General features: G+C 42.6%; 1 protein-coding gene across 2 annotated transcripts in view; it reads right to left on the reverse strand.

Annotated features, from left to right (window-relative positions):
• Positions 1-2,271: 2,271 nt before the first annotated feature.
• Positions 2,272-27,304, reverse strand: part of Copa (COPI coat complex subunit alpha) — a 49,367-nt gene continuing 24,334 nt past the window's right edge. Inside the window, exons 10-33 of one of the 2 annotated variants that reach the window (XM_041643428.1) lie at positions 26,879-26,961; positions 23,117-23,267; positions 21,938-22,004; positions 20,146-20,221; positions 18,144-18,226; positions 16,526-16,665; positions 15,910-15,995; positions 15,668-15,806; positions 14,626-14,788; positions 14,381-14,527; positions 12,914-13,103; positions 12,515-12,610; positions 10,799-10,887; positions 10,488-10,611; positions 8,761-8,850; positions 8,117-8,226; positions 7,227-7,304; positions 6,932-7,000; positions 6,170-6,306; positions 5,716-5,902; positions 5,522-5,632; positions 5,053-5,214; positions 3,548-3,742; positions 2,272-2,927 (exon numbers count right to left, since the gene is read on the reverse strand). In XM_041643428.1, the coding sequence (XP_041499362.1) occupies positions 2,868-2,927; positions 3,548-3,742; positions 5,053-5,214; positions 5,522-5,632; positions 5,716-5,902; positions 6,170-6,306; positions 6,932-7,000; positions 7,227-7,304; positions 8,117-8,226; positions 8,761-8,850; positions 10,488-10,611; positions 10,799-10,887; positions 12,515-12,610; positions 12,914-13,103; positions 14,381-14,527; positions 14,626-14,788; positions 15,668-15,806; positions 15,910-15,995; positions 16,526-16,665; positions 18,144-18,226; positions 20,146-20,221; positions 21,938-22,004; positions 23,117-23,267; positions 26,879-26,961 (2,833 nt within the window). In that variant the 3' untranslated portion in view covers positions 2,272-2,867. Of the gene's footprint in view, positions 2,928-3,547; positions 3,743-5,052; positions 5,215-5,521; positions 5,633-5,715; positions 5,903-6,169; positions 6,307-6,931; positions 7,001-7,226; positions 7,305-8,116; positions 8,227-8,760; positions 8,851-10,487; positions 10,612-10,798; positions 10,888-12,514; positions 12,611-12,913; positions 13,104-14,380; positions 14,528-14,625; positions 14,789-15,667; positions 15,834-15,909; positions 15,996-16,525; positions 16,666-18,143; positions 18,227-20,145; positions 20,222-21,937; positions 22,005-23,116; positions 23,268-26,878; positions 26,962-27,304 lie in introns of both variants that reach the window. The other variant, XM_041643427.1, reaches the window with a different exon arrangement.

Below are 27,304 nucleotides of genomic sequence, written 5' to 3' on the forward strand. Positions count from 1 at the left end.
AGGCTGGCTCTAAAATAGCTGCGGTTATCCTGAAGTTAATGATTATTGTGTGATTGAATGTTTTGACGGGGGTGTAGGTTTGTGCACCATGTACGTTCAGTACCTGTGGTTACCTGAAGGGTGAGTTAGATCCCCTGCAACTGAAGCTATGGATGGTTCAGCTACCATATGGGTGTTGTGGAGTTCAAACTGGGCACTCTGAATAGCAGCCAATGCTTTTAACTGCTGAGACATCTCTCTAGTCTCTGATATTTAACTTTTTTTAGGTTTTTGGGGATAGGATTTCACTATGTAGTGCTTGGCTGACTGGAACTCATTATGTAGACTGGATCAGGTTGGTCTTGAATTCAGAGGTTTGACTCTGCCTCCGAATTGCTGGGATTAAAGGCATGTGCCACCAAGCCTGGCTGCTCCTAAACCTTTGGTCCTGTTTCTATCTTGCAAGTGCTAGAAAAGATGGAGCCACCAGGCTGGGCCTGTATGTTTGTATTTTAAATCAATGGAGTAACATATCATTTCCCCAATTAATTTAGTAAATATTACTATTTACAATAGGCAAAATGCCCTATTGACAATTTTGATAGTCTATCAATTTGACATAATCTAGAATCACCTGGTAGGACCTCTGAGGGGCTGGAAAGATAGTTTAGTGGTTACGAGCATTGGTTACTCTTCCAGTGGACGTGGGTTTGATGCCCGGTGCACACATGGTGCTTACAACCATTTATGGCTCCAGTTCCAGGAGATCCATCCAATACCTTCTTCTCACCTCTATGGAAACACATACACAAATAAGTAAATAAATAAGCAAGTGGGTCAGTGGTAGCGCACACCTTTAATCCCAGCACTCGGGAGACAGAGAAAGGCAAACCTCTGAGTTTCGAGGCCAGCCTGATCTATAGAGTAAGTTCCAGGACAGGATCCAAAGCTATACAGAGAAACCCTGTCTCAAAAAACCAAAAAATAAAAAAAACCAAATATTTATTTTTAAAAAGGACCTCAGGGAATGTTTGTGAAGAATTATTTAATTAATTGATAATGGAAAGACCTGCCCACTGTGGGCAGCAGCATTTGCTGGGTCTGAGGTCCTGAATTTAAAGGAGAAAGCTTCTTGCCTCTGCCTCCAGCGTGTTGGTATTGAAAAGAGATAGACATCTCCTTTTTCTCCACTCTTGTCAGTTCAGGGCCTGCCAGGTCTATTTATTTATTTATTTATTTATTATGTATACAACATTCTGTCTGTGTGTATGCCTGCAGGTCAGAAGAGGGCACCAGACCTCACTACAGATGGTTGTGAGCCACCATGTGGTTAGGTCTATATAGCAAGTTCCAGCCCAGCTGAGACCCTGACTCAAAAACAAAACACACACACACACACAAAAAAAAAAAACCCAAGAAGAAACCTCTAGTTGAGTACTGGCAGGACTCCTTGAATTCACTGCTCTCTGGCTGCTTCAGATTCCGGCTACCTTCACTTCCCTGAAGTGACAATTTAAGCTGGAATTGTGAGTCAAATTGGTCTTTTCTCCCTGAAGTTGCTTTTGTCAGGGGATTTTATTGCAGCAATGGGAAAAGACGCTAAGACAACTATGTGCTTACTGTAAATATATAGTTTATTTATCTAATTATCTTCTATGTGAATATGTCAAATACAACAGTGATGGACAGATAGGTGCTCAGCAAATACTGTCTGTAATTAGCAATAGGTAAAAAAGTTGCAGAAAAAAATGGAACAGAGAATTCTTTTTTTTTAAATTTTATTTTATTGGTGTTTTGCCTGCATTTATGTCTGTGTGAGTGTCGAATTCCCTAGAACTGGAGTTACAGACAATTGTGAGCTGCCATATGGGTGCTGGAACTGAAGCTGGGTCCTCTGGAAGAGCAGTCAGTGTGCTTAACTATTGAGCCATTTCTCCAGCCCCAAGAGAACTCTTTTTACCATTGTCTAACATGTAGAACTAAAAAAACAGTATCATTTTTCTCTTTGCAGTGTATATAGAGGGTTGAAGAGATGGCTCAGTGGTTAAGAGCACTGCCTGCTCTTCCAAAGGTCTTGAGTTCAATTCCAAGTAACCACATGATGGCTCCCAGCCATCTATAATTAGATCTGGTGCTCTCTTCTGGCCTGCAGGCATATATAAAGACAGAACAATACACATAAAAATAAAAAAAGATTCTCAAGCAAAGAATTTGTTCTCATGAGAGAGATACATGGATGTGAACAGGGACATGAAAATAAGTGTCCAAGAAGAAAACAGCAAACCAGGGAGCTCTCTTAGAAAATTATTTTATTTAGTGTGAGCAATAAAACACAAGAACAATGGAAATAAAGGACAGAAACAAGTCAACAAGAAATGGTATACATTTTGCAAATAATAAAAAAAAGACTTCTTTTCAGACTGCAAGTGTCTGGGCCCACAGAGATCAGGAACCTATTGATGACCAATTAAATGCCCAAGGAAAATACAAGATTGTTAGGAATTTCGTGTGGCTGAGGAAAAATGGCATTTTTTTTTACATTACACTGTTTCCTAGTGGAATGGAAACAAAGGTGATGGGTAAGAGAGGAATAAATACTGAAAGAATCTGCTAAACAAACATTCAGCACAAGGTTTTCATTTGTCTCTTGCAAGACCCAAGCTGCAAGGCAAAGCCCTCTATGATCACAGCCACAGCCACCTTCAGGAGGGAGGTCTGCTGGACTAGCCACAAAGTCGGGCTTGGAAATTCTCATTTGCCATAGAAGAGAAGGACATGAAATTTTAGGGAGAACCAAATGTTAACAAGCTGAAGTGTGAGTGTAAGGGGAGAGTGGGAGGTTGGAGGCTACACTCTGAGGGAACAATATGTGATTAACCCAAGGGGTCTTAGCGGAACTGAAGAGGACTGATCCTCAAACCAATCACATCTTTGCCAATCTCTGTCACCTGTGGAAGTGGAAAAGAGGATCAAGTTAGAGATTAACAAGGCTGAAAACCCCAAAAGGTTAGTCCCGACACCCCACAATGAGCAGCCAGAGGATGGCTGGTGCTGAGAAGTGAACAGTGAGCAGAAGCTTGAGCTCTCCCCAGTACCACTGCCTCAAGGAGCTGGGGCAAACACAAAGAGAGAAACCAACCACTGTTTCCTTTTTTCTTCTGCCCCTCCCCTCCTAGACACATTTTTTTTTTCTCCCCTGAGAGAGGGTTACTCTGTGTATCTTTGGAGCCTGTCCTGGAACTCACTCTGTAGACCAGGCCAGGCTGACCTCAAACTCACAGAGATCAGCCTGCCTCTGCCTTCCTGGGTGCTGGGATAAAAGGCGTGCGCCACCACTGCCCAGCTCCTAGACATATTCTTTTTTTTTTGTTTGTTTTTGTTTTTTTTTTTTTTTGTTTTTCGAGACAGGGTTTCTCTGTGGTTTTGGAGCCTGTCCTGGAACTAGCTCTTGTAGACCAGGCTGGTCTCGAACTCACAGAGATCCGCCTGCCTCTGCCTCCCGAGTGCTGGGATTAAAGGCGTGCACCACCACCGCCCGGCTAGACATATTCTTGAGGATGGTACTTACTGTAGTGACCCTGCAGATTTGCCCCTTGAACTCAGGGGAATAGCAGGCCCCACTGAGTGGACACTTCTCCACTGGTTTTCCACGGTAGATGGGCCGGTAAGATGCAGCACAAATGTCAAAGGGGTTGTGCATGTCATAATTGAGTTGGCAGGCATCTGTGGGGTTCTTCTCACAGGCAGACAGGATTTTTCTGGTCTAGAAGAGGGAAGGAACATTTTATTTAAGAAGACAGAAAGCAGCACAAATAATCTCTGCTACAAATACAACTATATGCTGGGCATGATGGTCTAAATCTACAATGTCAGCACATAGGAGCAGGAGGATCTCAAGTTCCAGGCTAGCCTGAGTTACATACTGAGATCCAGTCTCAAAAAACAGAATACAACAACAAAAGTAACTGTACTACAGGAATACAGGCACTGTCCTGTGTATAGGATGTATGTGAAAAACTAACAATTGCCATTGCTTCTCCGTAGCACTCAGGAGGCAGAAACAGGAGATTCAGGAGTTTGAGGGTAGGTTTGGGATACACAGTGAAATCTTTCTCCACATGGCTCCATTGCTCTAAAGTCACAATCTAACAAAGTCTGGGGATTAGATTATTAGGCTTGGGCCCCAGAAAGAGTTAAAACAAATTTCTATTGCCCAAGAGGAATGTTTTTAGATGGCACAGATAATGGAATTTGTATAAGTACAAGAAGTCAAGATGGAGCTTAAGTACTGATGCATTATCTGCAGGTGCACTGTAACTTAAGGACAGATGCATTATCTTCAAGTGCATTGGAGTTTAACAACTCATGCATTATCTGCAGGTACACTAGTTTAAGGACAGATGCATTATCTGCAGGTGCACTGTAACTTAAGGATAGATGCATTATCTTCAGGTGCACTGGAGTTTAACAACTCATTCATTATCTGCAGGTACACTAGTTTAAGGACAGATGCATTATCTGCAGGTGCACTGTAACTTAAGGATAGATGCATTATCTATAGATGCACCTTTAGGTTGCAAAGTGATGGAGCAGTAAGATGTAGCACAAATGTCAAATTAAAAATTAAATCCAGGTGTGGTAGAGCATGTTTTTAATCCTAGTACTGGGAAGGCAGAGGCAGGCAGATCTCTGTGAGTTCAAGGCCAGCCTAGTCTACATAGTGAATTCCAGGATAGTCAGATCTACATAGAAAAAAAGCATTGAGTCAAATTTGGGTAAGGTATTTTATTTTTCTGTATTGCTTTCTCATTACTAAAATACAGGTAATTATAGGCTCCACTCCATTTAAATATCTATTTAGAGTATTTCAGAATGTCAATTACCCAATGCCATATCTGAATAAATTATTACTCTAGTTTCAAGGATAAAGGTCGGTAAGTGGTCAGAGGGTGATATTCTATTTTTCTTTTTCTTTTAGGTCGACTGCTATTGTTTTGTTTCAGAGACAAGTATCTTGGGCCTCTACTCCTTCCATCTGGTCCCCCTAAAGTCACTGATGGAATTCTACTGTACCTGTTGGGCCACTTCAGGCTTGGGCCCAAGTTCCAGCAGGCGCCGGGCAAAGGTGGCAGCTGTCTTGAAGTTTTTGAGCTTGAAGAAAAGATTGAGGGCTGTCCGCAGCACCAGGATCATGTGCACAGGCTGCAGGTTTGAGTGTGTGAAATAGGCTGCCATCTAGTGGACAGAAAAGAACACAAGGCAGACTGATATTCAGCTGTTTAAAAACAGCTACACAATCATAAAAGAACACCACAACAGAAAGCAAACATGATAGACTTTTAAACAGAGATTAGTTCTACCTCTTAAAATATGAGAACTGATGATCTGAGGAACAGGGTGGAGAAATGGAGTACCTCTTCAAGGAGATGAACTCCATTTTTCCTTCCTCCCCAAAGCCAATAAAGTTCCGAACCAAACACTTTAGATGTAACGGAGGGCTATGGGGACGGCGCCTTTGCAGCACTGGCTCCACACATCTTACCTCGCAGATGCGCTTCTGCTGGTCCAGGCTCTCCTTAGGCAGTTTCTTCCTTTCTATCTCCATGCACAAACCCACAATATATTCTCGGCAGATGGTGATGAGCTGCTGGGCCTGAAGAGGTTGCAGAAGACAGTCATGACACAGACAAGACTACAGAGGTGCCCAGGACAGAGCAAGTGGCTAGACTCTCCTACCTCTGCAATCTCCTGTTTATTGTCCACAACAAGAAGAGGCACACTGAGCAGGATGGAACGGAATTTTTCCACAGCTTCCTCAAACTTGCCAACTGTGGTGAGCTGGTAGCACAGCTGCAATCGTTGGATCAGGTCATTAAGCTTTAGGCCCACAGCTGGTACACCATTCTTTAGCCCTGCATCCTTCCTGAAAAGGGAAAATTATGAAGAAAATAGGACAGTCAAGAGCCAAGGACTCATGCCCTGTTTCTAGCAAACACAATCACCAACAACCCTACTGTGAAAGTAGCTGGGAACAGGATGGCAGCTGGTAAAAAAACCAAACTCCAAAGTAACAAGCCACAGATCCTTTCTTTCGGAAACCTTAGCTCTGGGGCAATTCCATGTCACTGTGGCTACCATCTGAAGTGTTTACTCCAACTTGGAGTAGGTAGCAAGGAGTAATGGACCTTACCAATTGCGATTAGGGTAACTATACATGGACGGCAAGCAGGGAAGGGCTTGATAGGTGGTGCGGCCTCGAGCATATGTCTGCAGGAAAAGCTGCTTATAGGGGCCAAACTGGATTACTCCCACCTGGTCATGAAGAAGCTAGCAAACAAGAAAAGAGAAACACAAGGATTTGTTTTCTTTCTTTCTTTGGTTTTTCAGGATAAGGTGTCTCTATGTGCCTCTGGCTGTCCTGAACTCTCTGTCCTGACCAGGATGGCCTCGAACTCACAGAGATCCACCTGCCTCTGCCGCTAGAGTACTGGAGGATTTGTTTTCTACCAATTAAAAATTAAGTCAAACTTGGGCAAGGTATTTTACTTCTCTGTACTTTTTCCTCATTACTAAAATACAGGATCTACTCCATTTAAATATCTACATAAAGTATTTTTAAAAAATCCATACATAGAGACAATAAATAATCATTGATATAGGTGCTATTGTCATCATAACATTTGATACAGTGTGCACTAGAAGAGGTGCTGATTTTACTAATGTAAGCTAGAAAGCAAAATGGCAGATCTCTGTGAGTTCAAGGTCAGCCTGGTCCACGAGTGAGTTCTGAGATCCAGGACAGCCAGGGCTACACAGAGAAACCCTGTCTCAAAACAAACAAACAAACAACAACGAAAACAACTCCCATGTGGTTAAATAGATAATCAACTATTCTCCCTGGAACTCCGGATAAGACACTTAGGAGAGAAGATCAAGATTTTTAAAGACTTACCCGCATGGCTGTTTCAAAAGAACCTGCCAGGATGTGATCAACTGGAAGCTGAGAGTTATTGCACCAGATCTAGTAAGAAACAGAAAACCTAAGCAAAATGAAAAATTTCCTTTCTCTTTCCAATTCTCCTCCTCCATCTCTGTTAAAAGTAGCCTATATATATATATATATATATATATATATATATATATATATATATATATATATTTATATATATATTTTTTTTTTACACAGTAACCAAATATTAACCAGCTCAGAAGCACTCATCCCTGTATAATTGTGTTTTTCTGCTTACCTGAGTTGGGCTTGTTCCCTTGGTGGGGGGCACAAAGAACCCATCTTCAGCACCACTGGTGACCCCAGAGGGTACATCCTAAAAGAAAAAAAAAAGAAATAAACAAACAAATAAAAGCAAAGGCTTTATTTATTTGTCTAAACAAAGTCTGACAAAACCTCAAACTCTCCATGTAGCAAAAACTCCTCCTGCCTCAACCTAGTGCTAGGATAATGGTCATATGCTATTCCGCTGTGCCTGATTTACATATTGTGGGGATCAAAACAAAGGTTTTGTGCATGGCAGGCAAGCGCCCTACAAGTGACTTGTTTGTAGGTCCCAAATTAAGACATTTAAAAAACTGTCCAGGTACTGGTGTTCTGATGAATTCAAGACACAACCATTTAGACGCCTACCTCTGTTCAAGAAAAGATGTGATGGTTATGGGAGAGAGACAATGGGAACCATCTCACCAAGGACAAAAAAGATACAACCTTTTAGATGCCTACCTCTAGAGGAGAAAGGTGACATTATAAGAGGGATAGAATAGGGAGCCACCTCACCAAAATGAAAACATACCAAAATCTCCAACTCAGATTTCAAACACTCCCCTCTTTCAAGTGGAAGACAAGTATCAGATAGAGGGAAACTGCATCCCCTTCTCTTATGCTACATGAAAAGGGAAACAAGGCCACAGACTCTGGCTCTCCTCTTACAAAATGTATCAGAGATATATACCAGAATAGGAGGCTGTTCTGGACCCCCTCCTTTGTGGACACTTCAGGATAGGCACAGTGTGAGAGGGGTGTGTGTGTGTGAGAGAGAGAGAGACAGAGACAGACAGAGAGCACACCCTTCTAGTTTTCAGAGGGTGAAAAGGAAAGAAATTCCAGAGCAGGAACTTCACACACCAGCTCAGGTGGCAGCTCCAGATCTTCTTCTACATCCCAGCCACCTCCTTCTTCTTGTCCCTTGCCAAGAGCATCCTCTCCCAAACCTTCTGGAGCCTCCACAAATCCATCTGTAAGGAAAATTCAGGATCAAAATAGATTTGGGTGGTAGCATAGTCAGAAAAAAAAAATATTAGGATCCTATTGATCCATGAGTTAGAAGCTTACAGATTGCTGCACAAATACCCATGGAGTGCTGTGGAATAACCCCTTTGTGCACTGCGAAGATTTGTTGCTGTGATTGGTTTAATAAACAAGCTGACTAGCCAATAATTGAACAGAATAAGGTTAGGCAGGAGAGCCACACTGAGAATGCTGGGAAGGAGAAAGGCAGAATCTGGAGTTGCCAGCCAGATACGAAGGAGCAGGAGATGAACATGCCAAGCTAATAAAGGGACTGCCATGTGGCAGAGAGTAAATAAGGAATATGGGTTAACTTAAAATGTAAAAGTTAGTAATAAGCCTGAGCATTTATAATTAATAGAAGCCTGCATGGTAATTTAGGAAGCAGCTGCCAGGTACTTGGGGACAGGTGGTCGGGACAGGAAAGGTCCATTTACAATGGAGCCTATCATCTCAGAAGAGCCCTAAAACAGCATTCTTACCTTCATCTAGCTGTAGTTCCGCATCCTCTCCCCAGCCTTCAGTACCAACAGTGTCGATGTCAATGTCAGCAGCCAATGCTCCTCCCTTCCCTACCAAAGAAAGGACAGAGGGAGAGATCAGAGACTAGCAAGTATTAAGTCTTGATCTCCTCTACAGGCAAGGCGCGTGTGCTTTCAAAAGCAGTTGCTCCGGGCTGTGTCCTCAGGAGTGTGTGCTGTCCACTTAGAAAGTGGTAACTCGGAATGTCAGTAAACATGTGTTACTGTGTTAAGTCTCAAAACAAAACAAACAAAAAAACAAACAAAGAAACAGTAACTGCCAAGGTGCTGTCCTGTTCTGCTCTGTCCAATTGTCTTTTTTTCTTTTTTCTTTTTTTGGTTTTTTTCGAGATAGGGTTTCTCTGTGGCTTTGGAGCCTGTCCTGGAACTAGCTCTGTAGACCAGGCCAATTGTCTTTTTTTTAAATGTGTGTGTATGTGAGTAGCTGCAATTACAGTGCTGGGAACCCAAACTCAGGTCCTCACTCTTGCATTGCAAGTACTTTACTGACTAAGCCATTTCCAAAGTTGCCATCCATATATTATGAGTTATTGTTCCTGTTGTATATATGTTATACTAACTTGCAACAGGTTCCACAAAGTGAGGAAATAGTAGAGATAACCAGAGGTTGCTGTAGTTCAGTGGTAGAGAGCTTGTTTGTTATGCATGCGGCCCTGGGTTCAATCCCTGTTGAGGTAGGAGAGAACTAACTCCCTATTACCAAAACCTGGCTGTCTCTGACTGCCCACTCCAGGAACTTCTTCCTGAAATATTTGTCCACAGACACACACAGCCCACAATGAAAAGGAAACAGTGAGAGGAGATGACTGCAAGCATGGTGAACTAGAGAAACACACCAAAGTCTTCCCAGATGTCAGGGTAGCACAGCCACCACCTACATCATTTTCTAAATTTCTAAAACATTTTCTGTTTTTTATTTTATGTATGTAAGTGCTCTGCATCAATCCCACTACAGATGGTTGTGAGTCACCATGTGGGTGCTGGGAATTGAACTCTGGAAGAGCAGACACTGCTCTCCACCACTGAGCCACCTCTCTAGCCCCTAAACTCTATTTTGTTTGTTTGTTTGTTTTAGGTGTGTGTATGTGGGGGGGCGGGTAGGGCTAGAGAGCCGAGAAAGGGTTTCATGAGGCCCAGCCTGACCTTCAACTAGTTATGTAATCTGTGATGGCTGGCTTTGAATTCTTGTCTCCTCTGCATCAACTTCCTAATTGCTGAGAGTATAGGTATGTGTCACATCTGGCTCACATTCTCTTTAATGCTCTCAAAAAACTTTTCCTCAGTTTGTGAGACTACATCCTAGCCCTGGCTAGCATTTCAGTGCTCTGTGAAACTTCACACAGCAAAAAGAACAGATGAAACTGTTACTTACTGGTACCTTCTAAAAATGTTTTTTGTTTGTTTGTTTTTAAAACAGGGTCTCATGTAGTTCAGACTGTCCTAAAACTGACTATGTGGCCAAGGATGACCTTGAATTTTTTATTCTCTTACCTCTACATCCCTAGCTGGTATTGCAGGTGTGTGTCAGTTATGTGCATAACAGTAGGGACTGAACCCAGAGTTCCACATGCTAGGCAAGCAATCTACTAAGTATATACTCAGACCCATTTAGGATAGCTCTCTATAAAACTAGTAACAAGAGTGCTATAGGAGAAATGAGCACTTACCCTTGCTGGCAATGGAGCCTTCAAAGAACCCTTTGGACACAGTTAATAAGGGCCAATTGGTATCCAATGGCATGATAGGTGCAGGAGGCTGGAGCAGCTTGGCATTAGGATCGATCTCTGGGATCTGAGAGGTGGAATAATGGAGACGTTAAGGATGAACAGCTCTCAGGCTCTCAACAGCATCACACAGAAAAGGTTATGCTGCTTCCCCTAGACATCTCTCAATAGTTTGCTGAGTAAAATTTATGGTTTTAAATTATCCCAAGATAAGAATGAATCCTGTTATCAGAGACACATGTGTAAATACTCACTGTCTCCTTCTCGGGGTCAAATGTCTCCTTCAGACTCTCAGCTTCCTCATCTAAGCCATGTGTAGCAGCTGTGAGATAGGCCAGGGATTCTAAAGAAAACACAGGCTTTGTGGTATAATTACAGTCCCAAGAGAATGTTATTTCAGTAGACTCCTGAGGGAGGGGGTGACCCCTATCTCCTAGTACCCAGATGCTTCCTAATACCCAACCCTAAGTGCAGCCTGAGGTTGTTAACTAGCTTCTAATATACAGAATATATCGGAAGTGATGAACTGTCACACCCAAGATCAGCTTACAGTAATTGTGGATTCTATTTGGGTGTCATCTTGATTACCTGTTCTGAGGGTAACCAGGTACCATGTTGTGAATTTTATGATGGAAAAGGCAACATGGCAAGATTATGCTGCCTCTCAGACAAAGGAGAACAAAGACCCAAAAACCACCCACACCCATACAAGTGAGTGTGGAAATGCATTCTTCTCCTGTTGGGTCTTTGTGTGTCTACAGTAGTGGCCACCCTTTGAATGCAGCTTTAATAGAACACACTGAACCAAAGCTAAGCCATATTCCAAATGTGAGGGGATGAATGTTTTATTTATTAATTTTTTAAAAATATTTATTTATTTATTATGTATACAATATTCTGTCTGTGTGTATGTCTGCAGGCCAGAAGAGGACACCAGACCTCATTACAGATGGTTGTGAGCCACCATGTGGTTGCTGGGAATTGAACTCAGGACCTTTGGAAGAGCAGGCAGTGCTCTTAACCACTGAGCCAACTCTCCAGCCCTTATAAATTTTTTTGTATGTTTATTGTGTATTCATGTTTGTGTGGAAGTCTCACAGCACACATGTGAAGACCAGAGGACAATCTGTTGGGAGTTGGTTCCCTCAGCTGTTTTACAATATATCTTGGAAAGGGGCAATAGATATCACAAATGTGGCAAGTAGTCCCTGAAACAGCCCAAGAAGCATGCTAAAAACATGGATGAAAAAAATCTGGTAAAAAGAAACTTGTTTGTTGTGCCTGATGACTGTGACCCTTGATTCCATTCCTGCTTAAACATCTGAGTTCATTGTCACATCTTTTGTCACTTACTAGAAGTGTTCTATTAGAGTCTATTATAATTAAATGTTTGTTAAAAGTAAATTAAATTAAAAAACAATTATATTTTAGGTATCCTTCTTTGGAATGAATGAATGAATGAACGAATGAATTTGAAATTTATGCCCTGGCAATGCATGGGCAGCCTGTATATGTTGGTTCTGTTGAACTTATCCATATTGGGTTTCATAGTTGGTCTAAGTTGATAAGGATGACTGAGCAGGTCTCTTCCTCAAGAGAGCACCAGATCTCATTACAGATGGTTGTGAGCCACCATGTGATTGTTGGGAATTGGACTCAGGATTGGAACTTGTTCCTTAATGGATCTCAAATTCTAGCATATTTTGCATACAGTAAGTTGTCAACAAACAAACAAGAGCAACAACAAATCAAGTCCTGTAAACTGCATGAGTTTAATCTTTCCAGTGCAAGTTAAGAAACAGGACTCCTTGTCTGGCTCCACCACCATTTGGTTTGGAAAAAAAAATTAAACATACTATTATTTTTCACACAGACACACACACACAGACACACAGTACAATAAAGAGCAATTCCCAAAAAATACTTCCAAAGGTCTCAAGGAAGTTGGTGGGTAGTGGGTAGATACTTACTCTGTCCACAGTTCTTCAGGATTCGTACTCTCTCTGACACATCACCCAGGTATAGGGCATTCTGATAATGGCCACTCATGTCCTTTCGGATCTCAGCTGCATCAAGTCAACGAGAAACCAACTTAAGCCTTCTCTCTAGAGACCTCTCTCCTCTATTTACCTTCTTCCTTCCCCACAAGTTCCACACTTCCCAACCTTAGTTTTTTTTTTTTTTTTTTTTTTTGGATTTTTTGAGACAGGGTTTCTCCGTAGCTTTGGTTCCTGTCCTGGATCTAGCTCTTGTAGACCAGGCTGGCCTCGAACTCACAGAGATCCGCCTGCCTCTGCCTCCCGAGTGCTGGGATTAAAGGCGTGCGCCACCACCGCCCGGCACCCAACCTTAGTTTTAAAGGAACTCACCAATCTTCATCATTTTACGAAGTTTCTCCAGGTTGCCAGTAATAAGGTACAAGAAGGAAAGTTTGTCAAAGTTTTTGGTACGCTGATAGCACATTTCTACAATCTGGTGATTACCCTGTAGCAGGGCCACTTCTCCCAGCTTCTCCCAGCAGTTCTTGTCATCCAGGGCTTTGGCTGCTTCTAGAGCAATCTAAAGAATTCCCATGGTCAGTGTTTAGTGTAGACTATGACTCAAAACCAGGAAAGTCTCAAAAGCATTGCCAAGAATTTCCCAAGGAATTCTCTATACTTGCAATCACTACTTCCATTCTATTTCTATCAAGAATTCTATGTACAATGTGATTTGGGTCCACCCCAGTGTTCTCGCCCTCTGAAATTTACTTGTACAGTACAGTCACTATCAGTTGCGTACTCCACGGAGACAGACCTTGCTTATGCTGTCTTATTTCCTATCTGCTAGCTCTGAAACTCCACAGGGGCTTTAGAGAAGGCAGAGCAAATAGTAAGAAGAAAAGAAATGCAGCTGAAAAGCAGCTTTCCTAGGTCCTTTCCTCCTTGAAACAATGTTTGTACCCTCTGTGCCTCAACAATTCCTAAGTACTTCATCTAGCAATACCAAGCACCAAGGAAAACAAGCAGATTCTTGGGATTTCTACTATCTTGCTTCAATACTAGAAGTTCTTCTTTTTCTTTTGTTTAAATTGTGTTTTCCAGACAGAGTTCTTCTGTGTTTCAATCCTGGCTGTCTGGGAATTTATTTTGTAGACCAGGCTGGCCTTGAACTTGGAGATCCATCTGCCACTGCCTCCCAAATGCTGGGATTAAAAGGTGTGTGCTACTATTGCCCAGCTTAGAAATTCTTGAATTCAGTTTGAAAATAGTAAAAAGAGGCCATTTCATCAGGCAGTAGTGGTGCACACTTTTAATCCCAGCACTCAGGAGGCAGAGGCAGGTGGATCTCTATGAGTTCAAGGCCAGCCTGGTCTACAGAGCTAGTTCCAGGACAGGCTCCAAAGCTACAGAGAAACCCTGTCTCGAAAAAACAAAACAAAACAAAACAAGAAAAAAAAAAAGAGGCCATTTCCTGCAAACCCAGTAGAGGACCTGGCCAGAGTTCACCCTCCTGGCCAGTATTTAATTAAAGCCTGCTTCAACTTTGACAAAAGAAAAAAGGAAGGAAGGAAGGAAGGAAGGAAGGTAGGAAGGAAGGAAGGAGGAAGAAAAGAAAAAGAAGATAATCATGAGAGTGGAAATACTGTGGCAGAAGAAGAGATGGAAGAATCAGAAACAGAAGAAGAAAATGGCTCACTTTAACTAAAAACATCCTAATTGCACTCTGGCTAAGGCACAAAGCCAGGATACCACTTTCTGGAGAACAGTTTCCCATCTAGCCCTCTACTACGTTCCACTGACTGGAACTCTCTCTTTCTCTACAGCCACCCGGGACAAGGATTGTAGCCCTCTCACCTCGATGTTTCCGCACTCCAGAGCTAGGCTGAATCGAGTTTTCTCATCCTTCACAAAATGCAGGGCCACTTCAGGATAACCCTTCTTCTGGAGATACGCAATGATTGACTGGCCTACAAGTTTGGCGTTCCTCACCATGTGCAGAACCTAGACATTTGGTGTGGGAAGCAGGAAGCAGAGGCTGCTTATCAGGAAAAAGGAGCACAGCCTCTTAGCACTTCCCATTAGGGCTCCCTGCTTCATACCTCATCATACTTCCTGTTGATCAGGGCCAGCTTGAATTTGAACTCGGTGGGGTCAATGGTGAGTACCCGAGGACGACACTCCCTGTCCAGGCAGTATACATTGTTGCCCTTCACTCTTGTCACATAGATGGGTAAGTCCAGAGTTCGGATGATCCCATGGTCCCTAGGAATAGAGGGGGAAAGGCACAATTTTCAGGAAGTGCAAGGAAACCCAGCTTCTTCTTCTTTTTTTTTCTTTTTGGTTTTTCAAGTTAGGATTTCTCTGTGAAACAGTCTTGGCTACTCTGAAACTCACTCTGTAGACCAAGCTGGCCTCGACTCACAGAGATCCGCCTGCCTCTGCCTCCCAAATGCTAGAATTAAAGGTGTGAGCCATCACCACCCAGCTGATGCTATGGACTTTTTATGTTTTGCAGTAAAATGGATTGAACCTAGAGTCTTGGCCATTCTAGGAAAGCACATTACCACTGACCAGCCTCCCTTAAAAATGTTACAAATCATATGTGACCATGATGTATATAAATGTGTGCGCACTGCATGTGTGGAAGGCAGAGTACAGCTCTAAGAAATCTGTTCTCTCCCTCCTTTCACTCATACAAGAGTTCTGGGATCAAACTCAGGGTGCTAGCCAGGCTCACACATAAAGTATTTTTGTTTAGACCTGATGCACTGTATCACTGGTCCCTCCCCAATCCTTTATATTTTTTTCCTGAAGTTTTGAAAAAACTTTTATGTATATGTGTATGTATGTGTATATAATGTGTGTGTTGGGTGTTGGAGGATAACTCTCAGAAGCAGATGGTTCTCTCCAGCCACTTGAAGGAATCTGGGGCTTGAACTCAAGTTACCCAGTCTGTGAAAACTTGCCTCTATATACACACCACACGCCCACACCCGCCCACATGAATGTCTTTAGCACATAGGTGCCCTGCTAGCTTTTTCATGGAGAATGTTAACAGAGAACTGCAGTTATATTTCTTGAGCTAGCACAGTGATTTCAAGAAGATACCTTCTCCTATTGTGTCCCAGATAATTAACTTACCCAGTGGTGACGGCATATTTAATGTGGTTGCTTGTGGTATAGATAAATACCCCACTCTCATCCCAGGCCCCACTCTTGACACGAATGTTCTCATGAATGTTACACAGAGCATCCAGCTTGCGGTTACAGATCACAATGGCTGTAAGAGGCAAAGGGCATAAGTGCTCTGTCGGACAGGGTGAGTGCAGCAGACTGGCAGGGAGGAAGTGGGCTCTAAGACGGTGGATATAATGAAGCCTTACCATGTTTGGCCAGCAGTGCTACATGAGACATGTCTGCTGACCAGATAACGTATTTCACCTTGGAAATCTTCACTGATGCCAGAGTCCTGGGACAGCAAGAGAAAGGTAATCACAAACTGGCCGAATTCCCTTGTCTCAAGCTAAGACCTATGTCTTTTCCATCTTTAATTAATGTAAAACTCAATTTCTCAATGTAACACCAAGGAAACATTGCCTGCACTGTAGGTCAGTGAGCTAAAATATTTTGGCTCACACTCTGCATTGCCCCCTTCCTCATTCTTTGTCCCCTATTCCCTCCTATAGGCACTTACACCTATCAGTCTACTAAAAGTATAAAATTCTTTAAGGACAGTAACTGCTATTCAACTTGTGTCCTTCTCACTCTACGACCTGAAAGCATTTGTCGTTAGGTATGTATTATAAAAATAGTGCTATACCACTAGAGTGCATGCGTAGGGTGGTAGGATTGCCATGGAAGGAGAAAAAGAACTATGGACAGTCTTGAAGAGTACAAGCAGCGGCTACACCACATAGTAAGCCTAGGAAAAAGCTCCTAGTAAAGATTTCGACTTTCCCTCACTACATCTCTGTCTGTCAGAGGTATCTGCCATGTTACCGCTTCTGCTGGACATCAAAGAGTGTGATGGAATCTGCATCCCGAAGCAGGAGGTTGCCAGTGCCTGCGTAGAAGATTTCATCACAGTTGGGCACCTGGATTTTTTTGGTGATCTCATTCTTCAGATTCTTTATCAGAAGCTGAAATGAGTACAGGTGTAGTTACAAGAGGAGAATAAGTCACGCAACAGCTAATGACGTCCCTCAGCAATTATTCTTTCAGTAAAGAATCTCTTTCCCTGTCCAAGTCATCATGCTGTTCGCTCCAAGACTGTCTTCAGGGCCTTATTATTAACCTCTGTCTGGTCTCACTTCTTCCCCACCTCGCTCAACGTTCATGTATATGTGGGTACACACACCATGTGCCCATGTGTAGAGGAGAGAGTGAAGAAGTAAGTTCTCTCCTTCTACATAGTTCCCAGGGATTGTATTTAGGTCATCTACCTTGGAAAGGGTCCTTACCCACTGAGACATCTAATGGCCTCTCACCCTTCTCTTAAAAAAGAAATCCTAGCTGGGTGGTGGTGGCGCACGCCTTTAATCCTGGCACTCAGGGAGGCAGAGGCAGGCGGATCTCTGTGAGTTTGAGGCCAGCCTGGTCTGCAGAGTGAGTTCCAGGACAGCCAGAGCTATACAGAGAAACCGTGCCTCAAAACAAAACAACAACAGAGAGAGAGAGAGAGAGAGAGAGAGAGAGAGAGAGAGAGAGAGAAAGAAATCATGAGAGGCTGGGCCTTGTCCTTGTGGTGGTGTAGGTTTATAATCTCAGCCACTTGGGAGGCTCAGGTAGGACTATAGGACTACGAGCCCAGTCGGGGTTAAGGAGTGAGTTCATTCCCAGTCTACACAGATCCTCACTAGTCTTAGTGAGATGCTCAAAATTACACAACACACAGCATACACACGCACAGTTTAAAAAAAAAATAGTTTGGGATATAGGTAAGTGGCAAAGCACCTACCTTGTGTGAACAAGGCCCTAAATCCAATCCTTAGGACTCAAAAATCAGAAAGCAACAAAAAAAGATATTCACCTAAATTTGATTTTCTCAATCAGTTGGAAAGAAACCAGACAGGGATTAAGCTTTAGTTAAGTATTTTACTGGGATACCTTCACTTATTCTAAATTGGGCCTATCGTATTAATTCATTCATTCACTCACTCATTCATTTATTTATTTTGAGGTAGGGTTTCTCTGTACAGTTCTGGCTATCCTGGAACTTGTTCTGGGGACCAGGCTGGCCTCAAACTCACAGAAATCTGCCTGCCTCAAGCCTTAAATGAGTGTGCTACCATGCCTGGGAATCTAAACCTATTACATTTTAAGTACCGATAAGGGGAGTGGGACAGGGAGGAAAATCTCTGCATATAAATGATATTTTACTAAATTAATTAAAATCTGATGGTCTTAGCTCCCCTAAGCTCAGAAGCCCAGAGCCCTATAACATCAACCCAACAAATCAACTTTTCCTCCCCAGGGATTAGTCTAGGGCCAGGGCTAGAGGGAGACCCAGGGCCCCAGGACCACAACTGCTCTGGAGAGACTAAGAAAAAGCAGTGCTCTTCACTGTGTACTGCTAGCGGATTCCCTAAACTGGTTTCCACTTTCAACCTTAACTCACCGAATGCATGCGATCTAGGACAGCAAACCGATTCCGAGCAACCCAAACTGCTGTCAGGCCCGAGGATCGTTTCCCTTCAGGGGCTGAGAAGAACAAAACCAAAGTATGAGAGCATGTGGTGAGCCACTAGCAGGTGACAGAGTCAGGTGCCATGGAGCTGCCATTTTGGCTTTGCCAGTTCAGCTGCTTCCTAACTAATTCAGCCATAACCTCAGGCTACTGTCAGTGAGTTTTCTCCACCAGTTCCCTCCAAACTCCAGCCCCCACCCCTGCCAAGCCTCTTATCTCTAGGCCAAGTGGCTGCGTTTCAGCCAGCACCACATCCTGGCAGAAATGCTACCCATCTTGGGAGACAGATACTCCATCAAGCTAACGAGCAGGGCCTTCCTGGCCAAGCTGAGGCACAGCAAGCAGCCTGTCAAAGTCTAAGACCTCCTATCTAAGCAAGCTGGAGAAGTGACAGAACCCCACCCCAGGACGCAGCTGCTCGGCTGCTTTTAACGTGCTAATGCTGGCCCCCTAGTCGGGCAGGGTGGGACACAGTACTTCCAGCTAAATGTTGACAGGCTCAGTGCTGGGCAACACAGCATCAAGCTGTTGCTCTGTGAATGTCAATTCAGCATTATCGCCCTGAGGAGAGTTATAAAATGTTCCTCAGTTTGCAGCTGATTAGAATTTTGAAATGGATACTCCACTCTCTGAGAAACTTGTAAAGAATATATTCAAACAGTCTTATCTGTTATAGCAATGGAAAACAGACCAGAGCATGCTGGCCAGCCTTGCTTTGTACTTTTCTGGTACCTGGAATGGCAAAGAATTTACAAAACAAATTTCTACCACAACTCATACTACCTGAGCTTCTACTCTCTCTCTGGTGTCCACCACTGGACCACACCTTTATAATTACTATCCCTCTTAAAGGATGGATAACAGAACTTCTACTGATTGCTAAGAGATATGGAAAATGAACAAAACTATGGTGGGTTGGGAGGCACCAAAATGTAAGTTTACTTAGGAAGACTTAACTGACTAATTTGTGAGGGAGACTTCAGTTTATGGATCCTAATATATATATTGTTTCTCTCATCATCTCAGCCTGAGCACATTTAAAAGGGTAAAGGGAGATGGCATAATGTGTAATTCCAGTATTAAGGGCAACTATGAGTTTGAGGCTTCTCTGGGTTATACAGTGAGACCCTCTCTTATATGCATATGTGCACTCTCCAAAACAACAAAACAAACAAAAGAGAATATTACAATAGTAAGACCTCTTGGCACTCACAAAAGGGACAGACCTAGCAAAATATTTCTCAGAACTTTGGAGGGTATAAAATAACAAAATGTACTAGTAAAAGGCAGGGCCTGTGGAATAAGCTTTAAACTGTTTAAGGCCTGTAAATCCACTGGAAGAACTGCACTGAAAAAAGCAAAAACGAGACTCCAATCCATTCTGAGAATGTTTTGTCAGCAAGTTCTAATAGTAAGGACATCAACAGGGGATGGTGGTGATGAAAGAGGCAGGCAGGGGTCTCAGCTGGATCCTGGGATCCCAGGTGGGTCATGGGGCTGTTAGCAGCCTCATCTTTTTGACATGCAAAAGAAAGCAAATCGGATCTGGATATAGAAAGGCAAGAATAAATCCCCAGGCCCAGGATGAGACATTGCAAGACTGGAGCCACATTTTTAAATAAATGAAACTACCAGGGTGAAAGTCATATCAGCTGACAATAAACTAGGATAACATGCTGTGCTGAAAGAGAAAATGGAGAGTTTCTAATAACCAAATTATAAAATATATATATCTAGCTGGGGTAATAAAATGGAGGCAGAACATGAATATTTCACACCACAATTGCCTCTGGTGCAACTGTCAGCAGCACCTGCCAACAGACATGAGTGATGTAGCCACGGCCTGTGGATGGGATATGAAAAACTTGAAAAGAAATGATGATAATTGGTGAGGAGAGCTGGAAGCAGAGTGGAGGAGACGAAGAGCACCCACCATCAGGATTCTGGGAGTCTGCATCTTTGGGGATGGTGTATAGATCATAAGTACTATTCTCTAAATTGCTTGCTCTCTGTAGGGAAAAGGAAGACATGTTTAGGAAGCAGCATTGAAGACACTGTTTTCTGACAGAGAAGACATCACTGCAACACAGACAATACTGAACGCATTTTACTTCCATTACCTGCACCCAGAGGGTGCTTGAGTTATTTCTATATGTAACAATTATAACGCTCTTAGCCAAATAACCAAGCACTGATGGCACTATTTTCTTTATCCTCTAAAAATGCAGATATTATCTGAATAGACACAAATATTTCTCTCTATTCCACAAATTAAAAGACAAGGAACCTGGTGCTTCATCTGAATATACTTGTCAACTTAAAAGTATACTTGAAAAAAGAAAAGAAAAGGATTGGGAACCTGAAATGACCCTATCCTAGAGCAATACTGACGAATATCTTGCATATCATCATAGAATCTTCATCTGGTGATGGATAGAGATCGAGACAGTGACCCACACAGGAGCACTGGACTGAGCACCCAAGGTCCCAAGGAGGAGCAGAAGGAGGGAGAACATGAGCAAAGAATTCGGGACCACGAGGCGTGCATCCACCCACTGAGACAGAGGAGCTGATCTACGGGGAGCTCACCAAGGCCAGCTGGACTGTGACCGAAAAAGCATGGGATAAAACCGGACTCTCTGAACATGGCGAACAATGAGGGCTGATGAGACACCAAGGACAATGGCAGGGGGTTTTGATCCTACTTAATGTGCTGGCTTTGTGGGAGCCTAGCCAGTTTGGATGTTCACCTTCCTAGATATGGACGGAGAGGACCTAGGACTTAACACAGGGCAGGGAACCCGGACTGCTCTGTGGACTGGAGAGGGAGGGGGAGAGGAGTGGGGGGAGGGGGAGAAGGGTGGGAGGAGGGGGAGAAGGGTGGGAGGAGGGGGAGAAGGGTGGGAGGAGGGGAAGGGAAATGGGAGGCTGGGAGGAGGTGGAAACTTGTTTTTTGTTTATGTTTTTTTTTCTTCTTTTCGCAATAAAAAACAAAACAAAACAAAACAAAACATCTAAGAAGACAGTCAAGAAACTGTCAGAAGAATATGGTTGTGTTAGATACTAAATGAGCAAGATTACATATGAAAAGTTATATAGGAAAAGCAGTTTTCATTCAGCGACCAGTATACTAAAATTAGAATGCCATTTCTTCATTCTTTTTTTTTTTTCCAAATTATGTGGCAGGAAATGGGGAGGGCCCTAAAAACTCAGAGGTGATTCACTGGAGAATCAGCTTCCAACACAGGCCTGCTGTGTTCACCTGAGCAGAAGGAGCAGAAGGCACCTCCTGTGCACAGCACACAATTCAAGCATTCCTTCTGACCACTTCACAACCCTTTAGGTTCATGACCATTAGTGTGAGCTGGAGTGTCCACTGCGTCAGCTCTTACAAAACATCCATTAGGAGCTCTATCAGGAAAGGGTCAACTTGCCCACCAGGTGCCCATAGGTTTACTCCTCAGTATTGAGAGGGAATGGAGGAGCTTTGAAGAGGCAATTAGAGGCTGGGTAATGGTGGTACACGCCTTTAGCCTTTAATCCCAGCACTCAGGAGGCAGATCTCTGTGAGTTCAAGGCCAGCTTGGTGTACAGGGTGAGTTTGAAAACAAAGATACACAGAGAAACAGTCTCAAAAAACCCAAAAATGCCATTAGTGGCATATCTAAAGGCAATAAGATACTCACAAAAACTGAGGAGAACCTAGAGATGCCATAATTACTTACAGTGCATAGCAGGACTGCATTTTCTGCTGGATTGTATGACATGTTGAACACTGGAAACTTGGAACCACTACATAAAAAAGAAAGAAATAGAATAGGTGTAAGAATAGAAAAGAAGGCTGGATGGTGGTGGCACACGCCTTTAATCCCAGCACTCGGGAGACAGAGGCAGACGGATCTTTGTGAGTTCGAGGCCAGCCTGGTCTACAAGAGTTAGTTCTAGGACAGCTAGGGCTGTTACACAAGAGAAACCCTGTCTCAAAAAACGAAAGAAAAAAAGAGCAGGAAAGAAAAAAAGAATTATCCCTTCAATGTCTACATAGCCACTCAGTACACATATGTTCACTACTTCTGTACTGAGGAAAAACAGATACTGTGTTTTTTTCTCTTTCCATTAAAGCTTGACTACTTAATCGTCCAATCAGCAAAGCACAAGCCACATTTCCATCAGAAGGTGGTAAGTGGTGACAGTTCTGCTTGGTACAAATTCCTATGCATAATTGCAGTGGACACCACAGTGTAGCCTGATGTGATTTCTCTGCTTGTTTTCTTCTGTCCCTGGGACTGTTCACAAAAACCCATTTTTTTTGTCATAGTGAAGCTAGCGGGTGGTTATCAAGCCTGCATGCCAGTGTTTGCTGCCATGAATGTTTCAGCATGCTGCAGCTGGCATTCAAAGCACAGGTCCTTTGGCCAGGCATCCCAGAGGTTATCTTATCTTCAGAGCTAACCATTCCAGAGACACAGTTTTGCCTTTTAGGGTTGTGGGATTTGTTCTGATATACTGCAACTCTTAAAAAATATCTTCCCTATTTTATTATCCTGAACTGCAGTCATTTAGGTTTTATCACCCCACTCTGCTACAAGGTTCCTCAAGGCATAAATGAAAAAGGCCAAAATTTGCATTACCAAATTGGGCTACCTTTTAGCTAGGAGCTTTCTGTGATCTGCAAGAGATTTTGTAGGCATTAGTAGAATGTCCTTGCAGAGAGCCACGAGCAGTCCCAATAGAAAACCTCCCGTTCATGACACCCCTGTATCTGTCGTTATGCGATTTAAACTGAAGAGGTTTGTTCAATGGGAATCGATGTCTGATAGCTGAGACCCAAAAGGCTGGTTGAAGAGTCCTGCCTGAGGAAGTGCAACAGATGAAAGGATGTGGAAAGGAGAAGTCAGACTTGCCTCCTCAACTGCATCACAGCTACATCTTTGGAGCTGTTGAAGTCCAGCTGACGCAGGAACCGGTCCTTTACATAATGCAGCATATTGCCATGAACAGCATAGGCTGGACGCTCACGTTCCAGCTTAAATACAATCATTCCACCATCATGGCCTAGAGAACAGAGGGAAGAGAGAAAACAATCATCTCTAAGCAATAAGATAGTTAGAAATAGGAGATACACAGATGAATATATTCAATGCTAGAAGGGTAGAGGGCATCTCCTACGGCTTGGAGATGGACTGTGCCTCAGGGGTTCACGTGTAGAAGCTTAGTGTGAGACACTGAGGTGGTAGAATCTCTAAGAGAGGAGGCTTAGTGAATGTCACTAGGTCAATAGCGCACCCTGGGGAGAATGTTGCTGTACAAAGAATATCCTGAATTCTCTCTGGAGTCTTCCTGGTCATGTGATCTCTCCCTCTTGATCACTACTATCAAGACGCTTTGTGTCATACTGTAATTGAGCCAAGGGAATCCTCACCAAAGGACAAACAGTTGGGCTGCTCAATCTCGGATTTTCAACCTCTTTAATGGTGAAAAAAATAAACACCTTTTCTTTTTTAGATCTACTTTATGTGTACATGTGAGTACCTGCATTTAAATTATATGCACATTGTATACGCCCAGTGCCTGAGGAAGCCAAAAGAGGGCATCAGATCCCTTGGAACTGGAGTAACAGGCAGCTGTGAACAACCATGTGGGTGCTGGGAATGGAACCTTAGTCCTCTGTAAGGGTAGCAAGTACTCTTCACCCATGAGGCATCTCTCCAGTCTAAATCCCTTTTTTAAAAAAGTACCTAGTCCAAAGCCACAGAGAAACCCTGTCTTGAAAAACCAAAAAAAAAAAAAAAAAAAAGTACCTAGTGTGAAGTATTTCACTATAGCTATAGGTAACAGAATAATATAACATCTAAATGCATTTCTAAACTCTCACAATCCTTCGAATTTTTTTTCAAGTAATTTTCTATCACTCATCTCCTTGCCCTTTCTTCTTGAACCCAGGATCTGGAACAAGCTAGGAAAGCACTCTACCAATGAACTATATTCCCAGCCCTGTGTTTAGTACACCCTTCTGCGTATTCCCTTAATACTGTGTATAAACGCTGTTAGCATTCAAGGGTCTCATCCCAACTATTTCACATGTTCTCTGAAGACAGATTTATATGATTTTTCATTATTCCTCAGTCTTTAGCAAGTAAGAAAACCATAAAAACTATCTGTTTAAAAGAATGAATGTTTACTTTTTCTACATTTATTTGTTTACCGGGGGAGGGCATATGGTTTTATGTGTTTGGAGGCGGGAGGACTACTCGTGAGAGTCAGTTTTCTCCTACCACGTGGGTTCCGGGTATTGTCTCAGGTGGTCAGGCTTATTGGCAAACACTTTTACCAGCTGAGCCATTTCGCTGGTAAAATAAAAGTCAATTTAAGAAGCCTTTATGAAACAAGTAAATAAATTAAAAACAAGAAGCGAAAAATCTTTTTTTTTTTTTTTGAGACAGGCTCTCTTAATTATTGTAGAACTCACTTTGTAGACCAGGCTGGCCTCGAATTCAGAGATCCTCCTGCCTCTGCCTCCTGACTGCTGAGATTAAAGGAGTGGGATACCACTGCCCAGCCTAACAAAAAAAGTTTTTATGATTGTTTTTAAGAAAATGTTTCCAGGTGGTAGTGGCACACGCCTCTATTCCCAGCACAATGGAGACAGATGCAGTCAGGTTTTTGTGAGTTCGAGGACAGTTAGGGCTACACAGAGAAACCCTGCCTGGAGGGGAAAAAAGTTTGTAGTCTCCCAATTAGCATCATCCACTCCTTAAATAATCTTATTTTTATACTCCAATTACTTGCTCTCCATGTACATACCAGCTTTACTTTCAACTCAGAATCTTCCAATGGCTTCTTTTAAAAACTTGATTGATTTTTTTTTTGTGTATGAGTGCTTTGCCTACATGTATATCTGTATACCACATATGTGCCTCCAGAGGTCAGAAGAGGGCATCTGATTCTCTGGAACTAGAGTTATGGATGGTTGTGTTACTGTGTGGGTGCTGGGAGTCAAACCACAGTCTTCTCCAAGAATAACAAGGGCTCTTTAACCACTGCGCCATCTTTTTAGTCCCTTTCCAGTGGCTTTTAATTCATCCAAGTAAATTTTGGTTTTTTTTTTTTGAGACAGGGTTTCTCTGCACACTCTGGCTGTCCTAGAAACTCACTCTGTAGACAAGGCTGGCCTTGAACTCACAGAGCACCACCTGGGATTAAAGGTGTGTGACACCACTGCCCAGCCAGAGTAAAATATTAAGTTCTAACCATTATTATGGAATATTAGTTTAAGATGTGCTAGATTTGTTTATGCTGTGGAATATTTGTTTAATGATGCAAAGATGTGTTGCATTCGTTTATGTTGCATTTGTTTAGCTCTGTGAAGCTGTGTTACTTTGCCTGCCTAAAATACCTGATTGATCTAATAAAGAGCTGAACAGCCAATAGCTAGGCATGAAAGAGATAGGTGGGGTTTCCAGGGGCAGAGAGAATAAACCGAAGGAGAAAAAGAGAAGGAGGAGGAGTGAGAAAAGGAAAAGGAAAGGAAGATGCCAGGGGCCAGCCACACAGTCACACAGCCACCAACAGAGTAAGAAATAAGAAAGACACCTAGAATAGAGAAAGGTATAAACCCAGAGGCAAAAGGTAGATAGGATAATTTAAGTTAGAAAAGCTGGCTAGAAACAAGTCAAGCTAAGGCCAGGCATTCCTAATTAAGAATAAGTCTCCACGTATTTACTTGGGAGCTTGGGGGAGGGGGGCAAGCCTCCAAAGAACAGAGTAAAAACAATCAATTAAAAGCCACAGCTTAGCTGGGCGGTGGTGGCGCACGCCTTTAATCCCAGCACTTGGGAGGCAGAGGCAGGCGGATCTCTGTGAGTTCGAGACCAGCCTGGTCTACAAGAGCTAGTTCCAGGACAGGCTCCAAAACCACAGAGAAACCCTGTCTCGAAAAAAAAAAAAAAGAAAAAAAAGCCACAGCTTATAAAACCAAGCAAAATCTGATGTGGTTTTACTTCCTACTATCTAATACCATATACTATGTTCCCACTGGCATTTCTAATATTCCCCTATCATGCTAAGAACTTCTCTTTTTCAAGCAGTTCATGTTCTTTGCCTATGACAGTCTTCCTTTTTCATTCATTTTCATTTCCCTGAACACTCAATATAAGCCAATAGGACACACACTGTCATCATCTTTCTTTTTGCTTCATTTTTGTTCGAAGCATTTTCAAACACACATCATTTTATATACTTACTGTTTACAGTCTATTTCCCTTAAAGTTCCATCAAGACAGGGACTTTCATGCACTGCTTTGATATCAGCACTCAGAGTCTAATATTTATTATGTATTTGACAAATGAATGAAATAGACTCGACTTCTTTTTTCTCAGTGTGAGAACTCTAAGTATTCAATATTAGTCTCCTAGGAGCTCCTAGGAGCACATTCAAGAGAATGAGCTTAAGGTTAAACAGATCTGGGGTGAGAAGAACACTAAAGAAACACTTTCCCCAAAAGAGACGTAAAAATGAGAAGTGCTTCAATTAGGTGGCTCTGAGAATTCTGCTTCTTTTTGTTATCTTATTACCACATACTGGAGACAAAACTAATGAAAACCCACTTTCAAATCTTACAAACGTTTAACTAAATCAGAGGGGTGGGATAAGAAATGGCTCTCACCTGCTGCGAATAGGTTAAGGTTGGGGTGGGCAGCTAGGACCCAGAAACGATCATGATCCCTGCGGAAGGTCTGAACCCCTGTCCTAGGAAATGAAAAGGTACACAAAGAAAACTGTTAATTCTGAAACTTCAGTACAACACACACAAGAGAACTGACAGAAAGCATATAAGCTGATTTTGAAAGTGGATTAGGCACACAAACAGTATAGATGAAGTTGTGTGTTGGGATACAGTCTTCAAGGACAAACTGATCCCATTACTGCAAATCGTCAGCTTCTCCCTTATCACTTCTACTGCATGTTCATTTCCCAGTTCTCACCGCCTTAGCTAAACATCCAAGAAGGAAAAAAAAAATCACATTTAAGTTTAGAGGAGAAAGAAGAATACACGGAGATTTCTATCTAATAAATATGTGTTGATATTTCA

Source organism: Microtus oregoni, unplaced genomic scaffold (assembly GCF_018167655.1).
Source record: "Microtus oregoni isolate MIOR12 unplaced genomic scaffold, Mior012 000086F_ref0000336, whole genome shotgun sequence".
NCBI classification, from domain to species: Eukaryota; Metazoa; Chordata; class Mammalia; order Rodentia; family Cricetidae; genus Microtus; species Microtus oregoni.